Source organism: Eucyclogobius newberryi, unplaced genomic scaffold (genome assembly GCF_026437365.1).
Source record: "Eucyclogobius newberryi isolate DKJ021-1_F unplaced genomic scaffold, fEucNew1.0.hap1 SCAF_14, whole genome shotgun sequence".
Lineage (NCBI taxonomy): Eukaryota > Metazoa > Chordata > Actinopteri > Gobiiformes > Gobiidae > Eucyclogobius > Eucyclogobius newberryi.
The window spans coordinates 5,771,303-5,789,238 of NW_027315768.1; the positions used below are offsets into that span (position 1 = coordinate 5,771,303).

Sequence of the window (17,936 nt, forward strand, 5' to 3'; positions counted from 1 at the left end):
CCCACAGGGAGAACATGCTCCACACAGAAAGCCCTCTGACCCACAGGGAGAACATGCTCCACACAGAAAGCCCTCTGACCCACAGGGAGAACATGCTTCACACAGAAAGCCCTCTGACCCACAGGGAGAACATGCTTCACACAGAAAGCCCTCTGACCCACAGGGAGAACATGCTCCACACAGAAAGCCCTCTGACCCACAGGGAGAACATGCTCCACACAGAAAGCCCTCTGACCCACAGGGAGAACATGCTCCACACAGAAAGCCCTCTGACCCACAGGGAGAACATGCTCCACACAGAAAGCCCTCTGACCCACAGGGAGAACATGCTTCACACAGAAAGCCCTCTGACCCACAGGGAGAACATGCTCCACACAGAAAGCCCTCTGACCCACAGGGAGAACATGCTCCACACAGAAAGCCCTCTGACCCCACTGGGAGAGCATGCTCCACACAGAAAGCCCTCTGACCCACAGGCTTCTTGCTGTGAGGTCAGAGTGCTCGCCACACTGAAGGGGTTTTAAACATGTTCTTTGGCGTGCACTGTGCTGTCCTCCAGGCGCCGGTGACATGACTTGTTCTGCTTACCTTGAATTCGGAGAGCCATTCTTCCACAACGTCACGCTCTGAACCCAGCATGTTCCACAGAGACGGCCCCCGGCAGCCTGCGGAGCCACACAAACCAAACATCAGGCAATTTGTTTTTACCGACTAAAACCAAACCAAAAAAAATCAGAACTAAATAACTAAATGGGGGCGCAACGATTAATTGATCGTGATTAAACAAGTACAGAAAATGTGATAAAATGTGAATATATGATTATATTTCTGTGATGTATTTTATCTGCATAATAGTGTTATATTATCTGCATCATTAGTCTAAGAGAAGAACGGGTGTGTGACAAACTGGATTTGTGAAGGGGTCGTAAAGATGGCCAAAGGATGTTTACCCTAGGGGGGGTGATAACCCAGACGAGTCTGGGTAATGTTTACCCAAGGCTTGATCTCTACGGAAAAATACCAAGTGCCTTGATGTGAGGCTGACCAATGAGAAATGTGACCCGCCTATTCCAGAATATCTAATAAAACCAACCAGCATGGGAAAAAACGGTGTGAGACGCGGGGGTGAGACGCAGGAGGGTCAGCCAGGCTCCTTACAACGGCTTGGCTGACACAGTCCCCGCGTTTTCTCCCATGCATGCCACACAAATGTCTGATGTTTCTGTGTCGTTTCATATTCTAGGTTGAATTGTGTTCTCTATGTGTTAAGGAATAGCATCGGTGTATGTCTAATTCCATGACAGAAAATAACTTTAGCAGTAAAATGGTAATCGTTATCTAGACTATGCAGACTAAAACTAGGACTAAACTACATATTTTCATTGAGTACATTGCTGATAGTTTACTATTTGTTAGTAACAGTTTCTCTGTTTTGATTCAGCTCTTTTTTTAAACGCACACACTTTGCCCCTCCCACTCCTCCTATTGGTCAGTCTCTGTCATGCTCTGAATGAAAGACAACTGGATTCAACCAATCGTGGCCCACCGTCTTCCCAGGACCACGGCGCAGATCATTTCCCCATCACATTTGCTCAAGAATCTTCTCATTTCCTTCAGAACCAGGTCTTATTGCTTCTCTCTTTGAGTCTGCAGCGTTTCTCATTCTCTTTCACTCAGAAGCAGCAGTGTTTATGGTTTAAATACCTTTTTAGACAAACTCAGAACTTGGGAGATGAGACTTACTCCTCGTCTTTGTAAAGTATGCATAGGTTGAGAAATTAGGACCGTTGCCGCGGCAAATAACAATTTTAAATTAAATATTACATCTTTTAAAAGGGGAAATGTACTCAAAATGTTGCATAGCAACGTAAACCAGGCACAAAACAACAACAGATTTACACCAATTCTGTCTCCAGTACCGTCTCTGTCCATAGAGCTGGACATCAACACCAGGGCCACATTACTGGCCACTAAGTTAATCCACGGGATGAATCTACATGTCAGAGGAGAAGAGCAGAGAAGAGGGGCAGAGAAGAGGAGGAGCAGAGGAGAGGAGCAGAGGAGAGGAGGAGCAGAGGAGAGGAGCAGAGGAGAGGAGCAGAGGAGAGGAGCAGAGGAGAGGAGCAGAGGAGAGGAGGAGCAGAGGAGAGGAGCAGAGGAGAGGAGCAGAGGAGAGGAGGAGCAGAGGAGAGGAGCAGAGGAGAGGAGGAGCAGAGGAGAGGAGCAGAGGAGAGGAGCAGAGGAGAGGAGCAGAGGAGAGGAGCAGAGGAGAGGAGGAGAGGAGGAGCAGAGGAGAGGAGCAGAGGAGAGGAGCAGAGGAGAGGAGGAGCAGAGGAGAGGAGGAGCAGAGGAGAGGAGCAGAGGGGAGGAGCAGAGGAGAGGAGCAGAGGAGAGGAGCAGAGGAGAGGAGGAGCAGAGGAGAGGAGCAGAGGAGAGGAGGAGCTCAAACACCACGCCCCCCTGACGCTCAAACACCACGCCCCCCTGACACTCAAACACCACGCCCCCCTGACGCTCAAACACCACGCCCCCCTGACGCTCAAACACCACGCCCCCCTGACGCTCAAACACCACGCCCCCCTGACACTCAAACACCACGCCCCCCTGACGCTCAAACACCACGCCCCCCTGACGCTCAAACACCACGCCCCCCTGACGCTCAAACACCACGCCCCCCTGACGCTCAAACACCACGCCCCCCTGACGCTCAAACACCACGCCCCCCTGACGCTCAAACACCACGCCCCCCTGACGCTCAAACATCACGCCCTCCTGACGCTCATACACCACGCCCCCCCTGACGCTCATACACCACGTCCCCCTGACGCTCAAACACCACGCCCCCCTGACGCTCAAACACCACGCCCCCCTGACGCTCAAACACCACGCCCCCCTGACGCTCATACACCACGCCCCCCTGACGCTCATACACCACGTCCCCCTGACGCTCAAACACCACGCCCCCCTGACGCTCATACACCACGCCCCCCTGACGCTCATACACCACGTCCCCCTGACGCTCATACACCACGTCCCCCTGACGCTCAAACACCACGCCCCCCTGACGCTCATACACCACGCCCCCCTGATGCTCATACACCACGTCCCCCTGACGCTCATACACCACGCCCCCCTGACGCTCATACACCACGCCCCCCTGACGCTCATACACCACGTCCCCCTGACGCTCATACACCAAGTCCCCCTGACGCTCATACACCACGCCCCCCTGACGCTCATACACCACGCCCCCCTGACGCTCATACACCACGCCCCCCGACATGACACACATGCAGTACTCCAAGTAAAGGAGAATGTAAAGGGGTCAAACGGTAGATGAGCGTCTGACGTGCGTCGATAAATGAGGCGTAAAGGACATGCCTACTTTATCATTGTCTACAGAATACAGTTTTGGTTTTCTCTGACATCCAAATCAGCCAGAGCTTCAAGTACGCACAAAGCCATCGTGAAACAAGAGATAAGACTCCTTCAGCTGCTGCTTTCAGATGGCTGATTTCCCGTGGGCGTGTTTCTGGGGAAAAGGGAACACTGGGTCTGTGATGCGCCCGACTCAGCTAAATCCAAGTAAAGGGAAGAGCTAAAAATAAGCTGCCGTCTCTCCTCCAGGGCACACAAAGTGATCTCAAGAACAATGCTATAAAAAGAACTCCTCTGAAGCCACACTACTGTCTGAGCCTGGTGGTCCCACAGACAGGACAATGACACACATTTGAACACATGTATTTATTTATTTATTAACCTTCCTTTAACCAGGCGAGATCCCATTGAGCTCGAGACCTCTGTTTCAAGGTTGATTTGGGGCTGTGTGGTCCTGTTTTGGGCTTTTTAACATAAACTCCACTTATATTCTTCCAAGAGAGCAAGACATTGGCCTTAAACAAAGCTCACATGTGGATGCAGAGTGCTTTTCAGCCAAACGCGGATGTATTTAGGAATCTGTGAGAGGAGCGCCCACGTTATCACAGCTAGAGCTTGCGGCCCCGTTTGCCCCGTATCTTCCCTCTTTGAAATGTGGTTAAAGCTAATCCCTAATCCTGTGGGTACCTCTGTGCAGTTAGCGAGCAGCAGCTGTCACTCCGAGAGCTTCAGCAAACCTGTACGACATCGTACCACGTCTCTTAGAAACAAATTGTGGTCACGTTCCATTGGTTCTATTTTTGGACGAATTGCGAGTAGTTAAAATTAGCATGTGCTATTTTGTAGGCGTGTTGCACCTTAATTACCATCAGAAATTGTAACATGTTAATGAGTTTACTGTGTGAGCAAACTTGGATGTGCCTCTGCTTTGACATAATAAGAAGTGATGATGATTATTGGCAATGAAGATGTTCACTTGCCTCATAATTAGAATAAATACATTATATAAAGATTGTTTTAATTATAGGGCACATCCGTGTTTTTATGAAAGCTAATTATTCCGTTATAAGGAAAGACGGTCTGTGATTAGTGTCTGTCTCCTTTAAATATTTGAACCTACACGCTGACTGTGAACGTAAGGACGGAATAAGAAAGGCAGAAAAAGCCAGGGCTTAGCGCATTTATCCAGAGTTCATATTGGATGAACGTTCAGAGGGACGTGATGGAAGCCTGCAGCTGTTTGCCTTTAACCAAGGCAAATCCAAACCTCCAATCTTGGACAGATGATCGCAAGGATTTTATAACAGCCTCAGGGAAAGCAGAGTTTGAAACGGGATAACTGGACAACATGGACGCATGCAGCTTTGGAGACGCCCGGGATGAAGAGGAAGTGGAGGAAGAACAAACAGACTTCTCTCATGAGTACTGTCATCAAATCCTTCACAAAGTACATTAAATACGTTTTATGGAGAGCTTCTATGAGCAGGTCTAGATAGAGATACAGATCCAGGCCAAAGTGTGGCAGGTAACGTGTTTTTATAACCTCTGCCCCCGTTCCAATAACACATGAGCCATACACAATCGTTTCAAATCCTCTTCAGCGTCACACTGATCAAAACTGACAGCGCCGGCAAAATGTTCTCGTTCGCATTTTCATTGCCTCAAATGTTGAGGGTTGAGGCAAAACTGCCCAATTGCATATTTGTTAGATCTCATGTGCTAAATTTGTGCTGTGGCCTGAAAGAGTCGCATTTCTCAACAGCACTCACGTCTCGCTCCAGTTTAGCTGCACAACCCGTTTGCACCTGTGCAAATGCTTAGATCTGGGCCAAAGTCTGACATATGTCCACATAAGGCGAGGCACTACAGGCAAAAACAATGACTGTATTTTCTCATTTTGGTTTTCAGTCAGCTCTCAACACATAAGCTTTCACGTGGAAACAGCGCATTTCTACAGAAGGATTTGTTGATATCTTATTCTAAGTTTGATTTATCAAAGTTTAAACTCCCAACAATTTTGACCCTGGCACTGTCCATTTTTTCCATATTTATATGTCCCAAATATGTGCATTTTTGGCCAATTTACACATAAAATGTATGATCACACAATGAAAAAGCTTGTCCCTGTCATTCATTATCCTATATTTCTGTGGTAAAAAGTACATTCCACAGGTATCTATCTACTGTTTCCACTGTGAAACACACGATGAGCCACTTGACAGACTCAGTCTCTCCAGCAACAAATATTTCCTTATGAGTGGCGTGTACTTTCTGAGTAATTGGAGTGGATGTGGTCACAATCTTGACAATTTAGGTTAAAGAAAGTCTAAATGGCACGACAATGGCATAAAAAAAAACTGCTCCTCTGGCCGTGATTGGTTTGTCAAAAATGGACCAGAGGAAATCAACGTTTCATGGAGCAATACCAGTCAGACTTTTGCTTCAAAGAATACAATAAGAACGTTACCAAAGCTAACATGTTCTATTCTTCTATTCTACACCCTGAGCAGCTCGCAGAGGCAGTGTGTGTGTGACAGCAAAATTATATCAGAGCTCCACGTGAACCGCTGACTCGTGCTTTTCTCGCAGTCTGTCAAACTGTCAAAGAGAGTGATGGAAGTCTGGTCACTAAGGAAACTAGGGCCTCGTGATATTGGAAGAACCTGAGATATGCAATATGGGAGTCAAGTAGAGCAATAACGATATTATTGTCATCATTTGCCCTTTCCAAATCAGGACTTAAACAGGTAAAATAATATCACTTTCTTTTTTATTTAATATTTTGTGAGTTGAAAGGATTAGTATTGTCATTATCACTGTGCTTAGTGTATTTTGATCTGAACAGGGCAGAGGATTAAGACGAGATGATACGAGGGAAGCTGTCTGTTTAGTGATATTTAGTGATATTCATGTGTGTTTATCACTGTTTCTGCTCTGTACATACTTCACATCACTGCCAGGAGATGAGCTGCAGTGACACCATGTGTGACCACATAATGTACATATTGTGCTATACAAATACATGTTGCTTGCTGCGATGATTTTCAGACACAAATCCATCTATCTTTACCATCATAAATGCAGGACTAAAAATAAAAATGCTAAAACAATCAATTGGCCGAAATATGGTGCCACTACAGTATTTTCATGTTTTAGTTTATCAGCTTGACAATGATTTCTTTGAACTATTTAGTGCAGCATTAACTTCTGTCGACAAAAACAGGGCCCTGCACAAATTGTGACAACACAGCTCTAGGGGGTGAAACATTTTAAACCAAAAACAGGGGCAGTACAAGCAGACATCAAATGTTGTATGATGAGGAATCAAAGCACTGCAACGATGTGCAGTGTCAGTGTGCTCACCTCAGGTTCACAATTCAGATCTCCAGTGGGAGGGGCCCAGGGTTCTCCACTGCGGCACACATCTGTCAGCCTCGGGTTCACCTGCAAATCACACTTTTAGTTTGGATTATCTGTTACTTCAAACAATAACACAATGTAAACTAAACTCATCCAGGAGCATTGACATGTGAGAGAAAACGTAAATGTTGTTGTTGTTGTTGTTTTATGGCGGTTGGCATCCAAGTGTTGCATTACCGCCAGACTTTATTCCTCAGACTTTGTCGTAGTCCTCAGACTCTGTCGTAGTCCGTAAAAGTACTCCTTCCATTGCTTTGGTGTTACAAAGCCCATGAGGTCATGATATGTCTTTGTGACTAGAATAGTAGTTGTTGTTTCAGAGACCAACCGGCTTTATGAAGAGGAGTCTCCCTGGAGTGAAGCCGGTCGGTCTCTGAAACACCTTGGATGCAGATCGCCATAGAACAACAACAACAACAACAACAACAACAACAACAACAACAACAACAACAACAACACAACAACGAACAATACCTCGTGCACTTGGATGCCAACTGCCATAAAAAACTACAACGACAACAGTTTGGATATTACGGCAACATAGAGGAACGCCTCGGTCCGTATGACGGGGAAGAAGAAGAGGAAGCGTGACCTGGTCGGTGACGATATGAACAGCGGGGAGGACTCCCCTGGAGCCACTGATCCTGTGCAGCGTAGGGCGTCTTCTTGCTCGTCTATGGAGGGCTCTCTCAGTGAGGAGCAGGGCGGGGGGGTTGCAGATGTCGGGGATGTGAGTTCAGAGTGTAAGGTGTTCATAAAGCTCGCGCAGGATAATGCGTCCTTTAAGGGGTGGGATCCGATGGCGTTGACAAGGAGCCTGACTGTAGCTGTGGGAGTGGTCAAGCATGCGAGTGTCCTTAGGGATGGCTCGCTGCTGGTCGTGTGCAAGGACGTGGCTCAGCAAAGGAAGGCGATTGAAGCTAAGTGTCTGGGGGGGACGGACATTCTTGTGTCTGATGCTGTAAGAGGCACGGTCAGGGGAGTTATAGTAGGCGTCCCTACGACGACATCTGTGGATGACATAAAGGAGAATTTGACTGGAGCTAAGGTGGTGGATGCTAGGCGGTTGAAGATGACCCGGGATGGGGTAAGGTGTGACAGCCTGTCGATAATGATTAGATTTGAAGGTGGGATCCTGCCTCGTGTGGTGTGCGTTGGGTACATGCGCTATGGCGTACGCCCATATGTTCTGCCGCCCCTGCGTTGCTTCAAGTGCCAGCGCTTTGGGCATATTGCAGCGGTCTGTAGAGGGAAGCAGAAGTGTGGTAAATGTGCAGGAGACCACGAGTATGGGAAGTGTGACGACGGAGCAAAACTCAAGTGCTGTAACTGTGGGGGAGAGCATAGCTCTGCCTACGGGGGATGCGTGTTCAGCAAGAGGGCTGCGGAGGTGCAAAAAGTTAGAGCCTCTCAAGGCATATCCTACGCGGATGCGGTCAAGAAGGTGTCTGGTAGTCAGGTGACGGTGGATGCAGTGGGGGCTGCCAGTGCTGCTGGTGTCCTAGGCGACAGGGGAGGGGGCAGCGTTGCCCGCAGCCAGGGGGAGGTCCCCACTGGGATGCCCGTGAGTGTGGCTTCCACGGGCAGAGGCCCTGTGGGTGCGGAGGATGTACTGGTTGTGAAGAGGAAAGATTTCTTCCTCTTTATAGTGGAAGTGATTAACTGTACTGGGCAAACCAAGAAGAGATCCGAAAAGACTAAGATCATCGCTAAGGCTGCAGGGAAGTACTTTGGAGCTGGGGGCCCCGAGTGGACGGAGATAGAGGATGCGCTGCGGGAGGGCGCCCTGCCCCATTTCTGGCAGTGGGAGTGGGGGGGCTCCCGATGCGCCGTCAGGTTCCGGGGGCTCATAATGGCGGTGGTTGTCTTGCAATGGAATGCGCGTAGTCTTCGTGCTAATGGCCAGGAATTTAAGCATTTTGTCTCTACCTTGTTGAACAAGCCTCACGTTATGTGCGTGCAGGAGACTTGGTTACGACCTAGGTGGGGTTTTGGGATACAAGGGTATGTGTGTGTTAGGAATGATAGGGAGCAGGGTAGAGGCGGAGGTGTGGCTGTGTTTGTCCGAGATGACCTAAATTACGTTGTTGTCAGTGTGAGTAAAGCGCCGGAGGCCCTGGCGGTGAGGGTCTGGCTGGGTGGTGAAGCTGTTACTGTGGTTAACCTTTATAATCCGTGTGGTGAGTTAACGCTAGAGTCCTTACATAGTATCGGTAAGGATGTTCGGGGAAAGGCCGTGTGGTGTGGGGATTTTAATGCGCATAGCGCTTTGTGGGGCGGTAGTGGTACCGATAGGTATGGGCAGGTGGTAGAGGGTTTTATCAATCAAAGGGAGTTGGTTTGTCTGAATGATGGGGGTGGGACCCGCTATGATATGGGGACCGGTGCGGAAAGTGCAATAGATCTTACACTTGTGTCCAAGGAGTTAGCTGGTGTTTGTAGTTGGGAGGTTCTTGGTAATCTTTCTTTTGGTAGCGATCACTATCTAGTCCGCACCGTGATTGGCTTTGGGAGCTGTGTGGTCAGGGGGACGAGGATCCAGAGGTGGCAGTTGGCAAGGGCGAACTGGGGGGCTTTCCTGAGGAAAGCTGATGATGGTTCTAGGGTTCTGCAGGAAGGAGGATTGACTCAGGTGGATGATCTCAATAGTGCAATTGTCTCGCTCATCACGCAGTCAGCGGTAGGCACGATTCCTAAGAGTGGTGGTAGTGGACATAGGAAGCGGGTGCCGTGGTGGACTGAAGCATGTGGTCATGCTGTTAGGGCGAGAAATGCGGCGTTTCGCCGGCTAAGGGTTGCCCACACTGAGGGTGCCCTCATTGACTACAAGAGGGCCCGCGCTGTTGTGCGGAAAACTGTGAGAACGGCCAAGAGTGCCTATTGGAGGCGGTATTGTTCCAAAATTGGGAGAGAAACGCGTCTCGGGGATGTTTGGGGGATGATTAAGCGGATGCATGGGGTTGAGCTCCGTCGTGGGACCCCGGTCCTAATACTGAATGGTGTTGAAGCAGTCAGCGACGTTGACAAAGCTGAACTGTTGGCCAGCACCTTTGTGTCGGTGCACAGCTCTGACAATCTCTCACCTGCGGAAAGGCACTACAGGGAGAGTACTTTGGCCCAGAATTCTGAGCTGATTGGGCACCAGCCTTCGACTCAAGATGACCTTGACCTTCCGTTTAGTTTGTTTGAGCTAAGGAGAGCACTTTCTAAGGCGAAACAGACAGCCCCGGGTAAAGATGAGGTGTGCTATGACATGCTCTCTCATTTGACTGATGACACGCTTGGGCTAGTCCTGGGTCTTTTCAACCGTGTTTGGGATTCAGGTTGTGTTCCATCTGCGTGGAAACAGTCTACGGTGGTGCCGGTTCTGAAGCCGGGTAGGCCAGCGTCTGACCCTTCAAGTTATAGGCCGATTGCCTTGACGTCGCAGCTCGGGAAAACGATGGAGCGCATGGTTACCGAGCGGTTGGATTACTTCTTGGAGAGTCAGGGTTTGCTTCCCGCGCACCAGAGTGGTTTCCGTAGGGGCAGGAACACCATGGATTCCGTGTTGTGTTTGGAATCTGATATCCAGCTGGCCAGGGCTCAGAAAGAAAAGGTTATTGCGGTGCTCTTTGATGTGGAGAAGGCGTACGATATGGTTTGGAAGGATGGGCTCCTCATTAAGCTGCAGAAGTGTGGTGTGAAGGGTAAACTGTTTAACTGGGTCCGGAGCTTTCTGTCTGGCCGGCGTATCCAAACCAGAGTGGGCGCTGCTTACTCTGGGGTCTATGGGGTGGAGAATGGGATCCCGCAGGGGAGTGTGTGTAGCCCTATCTTGTTCAATGTTATGATTAAGGACATCTTTGACGACGTGGATGGGTCTGTTGGGAGGAGCCTTTATGCTGACGATGGCGCTCTATGGGTGAGAGGGAGGAATCTCCGGTTTTACGAGGCGAAACTGCAAAGGGCAATACAGCAGGTGGAGCAGTGGACCCTGAAGTGGGGGTTTAAACTGTCCGTACGGAAGTCTCAAGTGATCTGTTTCTTCAATGGACATAGGGACGTCTCCCTTCGACTGCATGGGCAGGTGCTCGAACAGGTCAGGGAGGTGAGGTTCTTGGGGGTCACCTTTGACGAGAGGCTTAGTTGGCGTCGGCACATTGATGAGGTCAGTGGTAAATGCAAAAGGGTGAATAACTTGCTTCGTTGTCTATCCGGCCAGGACTGGGGGGCCAGCAGAAGGTCGCTCCTGGGTATTTATCGGGCCGTCATGAGGGCGGCTATTGATTATGGCTGTATAGCCTACATGTCTGCGGCTGAGACTAACTTAAAGAAGCTTGATGTGGAGCAAGCCCAGGCCTTGCGCATCTGCTGTAGGGCTTTTAGGACCTCCCCTGTCTCGGCGCTGCAGGTTGAGTTGGGGGAATTGCCGTTACGGCTCCGGAGGCTAGAACTTCTGTTGGCTTACTGGGTGAATGTGCAAGGTCATACGAGCTCTCACCCGGTGAGGGACTTTCTCAGGGTTGATGGGGGGCAGAGTGAGGCTGGCGGTATGATTTTCAGCCAGGTAGGAAATGCGAAGGCGCGGCTTGCGGGGGTTGGTGATCTGCGTGTGAGCCCGTCGGTGGCTTTGTCTGCTATAGCTCCGTGGAAGTTTGTCCCGGCTCCTGTTGATGTTAGCTTGCATGGCAAGCTTAGAGGAGTCGCTGGGAGGGCACCGCAGTTTGCCGTTCAAGCGCTCATCGATAAGCACTCAGGTGATGTGTTTATTTATACCGACGGGTCTAGGGATCCTGAGAGTGGGCGTACTGGCGCCGCTTATTTTGTGCCTGACCTGGGGCTAGCGGTCAAGAAGAGGTTGACAGATCGCCTTTCTGTTTTCACGTCGGAACTTATAGCGATACGGTTGGCGTTGGAATGGGCGGAATCTGCTTTGCAGTGTTGCGGCATTGTGGTGGCCTCTGACAGCCTTTCTGCATTGCAAAGCATTAAATCTGGGAAATCGGATTGCAGACAGGATGTGTTGAATGGCATCTTCTGTCTGATGCTCTCCCTGTCCAGGAAGGATGTGAGGGTTTCCTTCATTTGGGTCCCTGCGCATGTGGGGGTGGATGGTAACGAAATGGCTGATGCACTGGCTAAACGTTCCCTTCGGCGGCCATCAATTGATGTGGCGGTTGAGTTAAGCAAATCTGAAATCAAGCCTGTTATCAAGAGTCATGTGGTCGGCCTTTGGCAGGAATTTTGGAGCCACTGTGTTACTGGACGGCATCTCTATCACATACAGGGTAGTGTGGGTCCTTGCGGGTCTATGGGCAGGAACGCGTGGGAGGAAAGGGCCTTCGCCCGCATGAGGATTGGCCATGCTGGACTCAATTGGTCACTGAGTAGGATAGGCAAACATCCGACCGGTCTGTGTGGTCACTGTCGGGTGCCAGAGACTGTCGAGCATGTGCTGATTTGCTGTGAGGCTTATGATAGGGAAAGGGCCGGGTTGGCCTTGTGGTTTCGGAATAATGGGCGGGAGTTCAATCTGCGGAACGTTCTGGCGATCCAGTCACAGGGTTTGTGTCAGGCTGTGGTTGCTTACTTATGTAGCACAGGGCTGGGTAAACGTTTATAGAGGTGGGGGGTGTTGGAGACTGAGCCGAGGATGAGGAGCAAGAGGATGTTCTAACGCGCTTGGACTTCATGGGCCTAGAAACGCCAAAGTGATGGAAGAAGGACTTCTAAAGGATAAAACGACAAAGACGTCCCATGACCTCATGGGCTTTGTAAAACAACAAAGACGTCCCATGATCTCATGGGCTTTGTACTTCCAAAGCACCGAACGTCAAAGAGGGCGAGGAAGGTGAAGAAGAGTCTCCCTGGAATAAAGCCGGTTGGTCTCTGACACAACAACTATTCTAGTCACAAAAACACATCATGACCTCATGGGCTTTGTAACGCCAAAGCGATGGGAGGAGTACTTTTACGGACTACGACAGAGTCTGAGGACTACGAAACGTCTGAGGAATAAAGTCTGGCGGTAATGCAACACTCGGATGCCAACCGCCATAAAACAACAACAACAACAACAACAACAACAACCGGCTTTATTCCAGGGAGACTCTTCTTCATCTTCCTCTCCTTCTTTGACGTTCGGTGCTTCCACCGTACAGCTTTATTCTTTAGGCTTCATTCTATAGGCTTTAATATGTCCACTGATGTCGCTGCTTGGTAGCCGTGCGTCTACGAGACTGGGCGAGGACAGGAGACCACCCCCATCTCGTCACTCTGATCACTCTGACTCCCCACAAGCAGACCCCCATCACTCCGACTCCCATTTAGCGCCTTTAGCCTGTTTTCTATATCTGCCCAATCAAGCTCCTTTGTTCCAAGGAATCTCCCTGCAGCTTTAGCAATGATCCTGATCCTTTCAGTTCTGCTTTGAGTCTGAGCAGCACAGTTTACAACATCCACCATAAAGAGTACAAAATCCTCTCTATCCACAACCAGGGTATTCTCATTAATTCTGGAACCTGCACACTTGGGACCTCCACTCTTGAAACCTTCACACTTCTTGGGAGCCACGCTGGCCTTTCTCATTTCGCCCTGGCTGGGAGCAGCGCTGGCTCCCCTCTCTGTATTTACTCTAAACTCGTTACTGTGTATCTACCTCTGTATCTACCTGCGTTGCACCAATGAAATTTCCCCATGTGGGACAATAAAGGAATATCTTATCTTATCTTATCTTTTGCTAAACCTGCATCCCCCGAAGGCAGAGCTATGTTCTTCCCCACAGTTACAGCACTTCAGTTTTGCACCCACGTCACACTTCCCATACTCGTGGTCTCCTGCACATTTACCACATCTTTGCTTATCTCTACAGACCGCTGCAATATGCCCAAAGCGCTGGCACTTAAAGCAACGCAGGGGCGGCGGAACATATGGCCTGACGCTATAGCACATGTACCCAATGAACACCTTACTAGGCAGGCACCTCCCTTCAAGTGTTACCATTACTGACAAGCTGTCACATCTTACCCCAAACCGGGTCACCTTCAAACGCCTAGCGTCCACCACCGTAACTCCAGTCAAATTCTCCTTAACTTCATCCACAGACGTCGCCGTAGGGACACCTACGATAACTCCTCTGACCGTGTTTCTTTCAGCATCAGACACAAGAATGTCCTTTCCACCCAGACGTTTAGTTCCAATCGCCTTCCGTTGCTGAGCCGCGTCCTTGCACACGACCAGCAGCGAGCCATCTCTAAGGACACTCGCACTCTTGATCACTCCCACAGCTACAGTTAGGCTCTTTGACAATGCCACTGAATTCCACTCCTTAAAGGATGCACTATCCTGTGCAAGCTTTATGATCACCTTACAGTCTCTGCTCTCACCCCGGATATCAATAGCTTCAGCCTCATCCTGCTGCTCATTCCCAGAACCCTCGGACGAGCTAAGGGACTTTTTACGTTTCCGGGCACGTGCAGGCAGAAAAGGCTGCTCCTCCACGCCATCCAGAACGTCTTCCATCCCCGATCCACTCTCCTCCGCCATCTCCCGTCTCTCCAGACCGGGTGTTGAGCAAGGTCTCCTCACAGTTTTAGTCCAGGGCTTGTTCTTCCTCAGACTGTTGTCGTAGTCCTCAGAATAGTTATGGCGGCTGGTATCCAGTACCGGCACCTATTGTTGCATTACCGCCAGACTTTATTCCTCCACGTTATTCTTTAGACGTAAATATGCAAGATTTATAGAAAGTATGATGCAATATTGTTGTTGTTTGTAGAAGAAATCTTCTTTGGGGTTTTATGACGGTTGGTAATGTGACGTTACAAAGTCAAAGTCCCTTTAGAGTGGCGGAATTTTCTACTTTGTAGTTGTAGTACTTTTAGTTCTAGAACTACTCACAAGCCGAAAACCTAAACTCTACGTATCAGGTTAGTTTAGTAATTTAGTTTTGACGTCCTGCCAGAGGAAAACCATGAGTACACGCCCGCTGAGTACGCGCCCGCTGAGTACGCGCCCGCTGGGTACGCGCCCGCTGGGTACGCGCCCTCTGGGTACGCGCCCGCTGGGTACGCGCCCTCTGGGTACGCGCCCTCTGGGTACGCGCCCTCGGTACGCGCCCGCTGGGTACGCGCCCGCTGGGTACGCGCCCTCTGGGTACGCGCCCGCTGGGTACGCGCCCGCTGGGTACAATAACTGAACTCGGAAGTTGATGTTCCAATATTTAGTCATTAAAACCCGTTACAAATGCCTCCTGCGTGACCCGATTTTGGATTCTCGTAACTGACGCAATTGTGAAGCCGCTGTGCGCCGTGTGTGCGCTAACTTATGTAACTATTCAACATTAATGCCAATTATGACTGAAACAGCCAATCTACAGCCTACGTGATTTTATACATTACAAACTTGTCTATGTTCTTTATAATTTTCTGCAAAATATTGACACAAATTCCACAACACAACACTCTTTATCCAATTATCAGTATTTAAGCTCAAATATACGCTGTGAGGACTAAAGCTTCTACAGAGTTAACAACACACCACATCCTCCTGTGCAGCTGCTGGTGGAAACAACTGCATCACATTCTACCAAATAATAACATGTTCTGACTTGAATCTTACTACAAGTGCCTTACTTTATGCCTTGCTTTTTAGCTGTATCTAGTAGTAGGATATTTATGAGTAAGTAAACTCTCATCGTGGTCTCATAGTGTTTGCTTATTAAAGTAATGCTCTTTGAACAGTGTTGTCGATCATTTAAGGCATTTTTCCTCAGGCTGTTTTAGACTTTTGGACTCAGGCTGATGAGTTGTTTTTAGTTTTATAATTGTTTTGTGTTCTGCTTAGATAAAACCCTTCAATGAAAAAAAAAAGAGGAGAGAAAATAGGATTACATAAGTAAGAGTGTGTTAATGTATGTGATCATTGGAGTTTGTTACACCAATTTGTTGATTATTTTCATATTGTTATACAGTTTATTTAGTTCAAACGTGATTGCACTTTATATGTAAATAAACTGATTTCTGAATTCACTGTTTAAAGGGCAAATACTTACATTAGTATTTGAATATTCATCATATTAACAATGTTGTTGTATTTTTACAACCCCATTTAAAGTGTTAAAGGTGTTATAATTTCCATAAATGTTTGGAAACTGCAAGTTTTGCTCCTGACTACAGTAGGTGGAGGTAATGTAACGTGCGGACACCAACTGTGGAGTATTTGAAATGAGGCTTCAAACAATAGCTTAATTCTAGCAAGGTTGATGATGATTCTGTATGAACTTTAAAAATGCTGAGGAGCATCTCCTGGCATCCACATGGCAATTGTGACCAGTGGATTTGAGCGCTTTGAGGAAGGCAGCTTTGAGGTGCCACATTTCCACTGGTTCACTTCGGAGCAGCTTAAGTGAACCATACCGACCCGTTAAAGCAATCAAAAGAAGGCTTTGAGAGGTTTAACTTCTAAAGCAGCCTGAGTAGGAGCTATACACCAGAGCCAGATTATTGGGAGTGAGAAAACGCAGGTGAAAATAAGATGACAAAAATATATAAAACAGAAAAAAATAATTTCTCATCAAAAACTGACTTGATTTTATGGTAAACTGCCGTATTCCCACTGATGGTAACATTGGTTAACAACAGCTGTTAATTGACTTGATGCATGCTGTGCACTCACACCAAGACCCAAAATATTATATTTCCAGTGCAATGCATTACATAGAGAGGTTAAAATGTGGTGTAGAAATAAATGCAGAGAAAGCTGAGGAGAGACAGGAAGAAGCCCTCATAATTAAAAAGTACAATTCTGGTATGATTTCCATTTGATTTATTAAGAAAATATTAGCTATATTTGGGTGACATCAATTGCTTATGATGAAGAGCTCTCCCTCTGGACCCAGAGCCAGGACCTGAACATGGAGACACAGGCCACCATAGATCTCATGCTCATGAAAAGCACCCCTCAAATGTTGGCAGCTGTAACATGTCTATAAGTACATAGTATAAAGCATTTGTCATAAATGCCATGAGTAATATCAGTACTTATGTAAATGATAAATCTGTGACAGCCCGCTTTCTAAATACAGTAAATCCAAGAGGCATCATCAGCATGCAGCCTGCAGTACAGCGCTGTGGAGCAGCGACGCACTCCTCTGTAGATAACACACTGTGATGACGTACAAGAGCCAAACACTGAAAATTCACCCAACATCATTCATCTTATAGTCTACTCAGAGATGCCTGATAGGAATATTCTGAAGCCTTGTATCAGACTGTGTGTACAGTACATGTGTGCCCATGACAAATGACAAAGAAGCTTGCAAAAGGGCAACGTATAATCTCTGGGCAGGAGGTGATCATGTGTAATGTAAAAGGCATTGAGTAAAAGTACTGTTTCAATCTTCAAAAAGTGTTAAGTGTCCTCGCCTCAAAGCAGCCTTTTTATGAGGTATTTGTCTGTTCTGTCATCTGTGTATCCTCCAGGTGTCCCCCAAACACATACAGAGTCCAGGATTCCTCTGTAATAGATGCAGCATCTTAATGTGGCTAAGCAGCAGTAATATATATGTAATATATACTGTATATATGTAAGTCAACCGACTTTCACACGGTAGACCTCGGTTCAATCCCCACTTTGGGGGGACATGAGCAACAGCCAGTGTGGGTCCAAATGGGCAAGATGCAAGAACTTGGCTCTGTTCGAATGCTAGTACTCCAGTAACCCCAGTCAGAGGGGCTACATGCAGAGAATGTGGGATGAATGGCTAGTACGAAACCCACGGTCCTAGTACGAAACCCACGGTCAACACTAACAACCAAACAACTAGCAGCTCAGTGTTCCAACATCCACAAGCAGCAACTACTATCACAACTAGAGATTAATGAGATACAACACAAAAAATGCTACGGCAAGGGGGAGCCAAGGCGCCAGTGAAGACGGTCTTCTAGAGGATGTGAAATGTGAATGCAGCATTGACAGCTATCCCTACGACAACAATCACTATCCCTATGAAACCAATGAGCTGATATACAACTCAGCAGCAGTGATCCTTGAGACACTTGGCTATCGTAAAAGTAACCATGAGATGAAATACCCACCATGGAAAAGTAGGTTGGAGACTAAGCTCAAGACAGCTCAGAAAGGTGCAATGCGAAAGCAAG

General features: G+C 48.1%; 1 protein-coding gene across 1 annotated transcript in view; it reads right to left on the bottom strand.

Moving 5' to 3' along the window:
- Positions 1-17,936, bottom strand: part of LOC140359340 (hyccin 2-like) — a 61,344-nt gene that overhangs the window by 26,174 nt on the left and 17,234 nt on the right. Inside the window, exons 3-4 of the mRNA XM_072444221.1 lie at positions 6,742-6,822; positions 589-665 (exon numbers count right to left, since the gene is read on the bottom strand). Of these exons, the coding sequence (XP_072300322.1) occupies positions 589-639 (51 nt within the window). The 5' untranslated portion in view covers positions 640-665; positions 6,742-6,822. The remainder of the gene's footprint in view (positions 1-588; positions 666-6,741; positions 6,823-17,936) is intronic.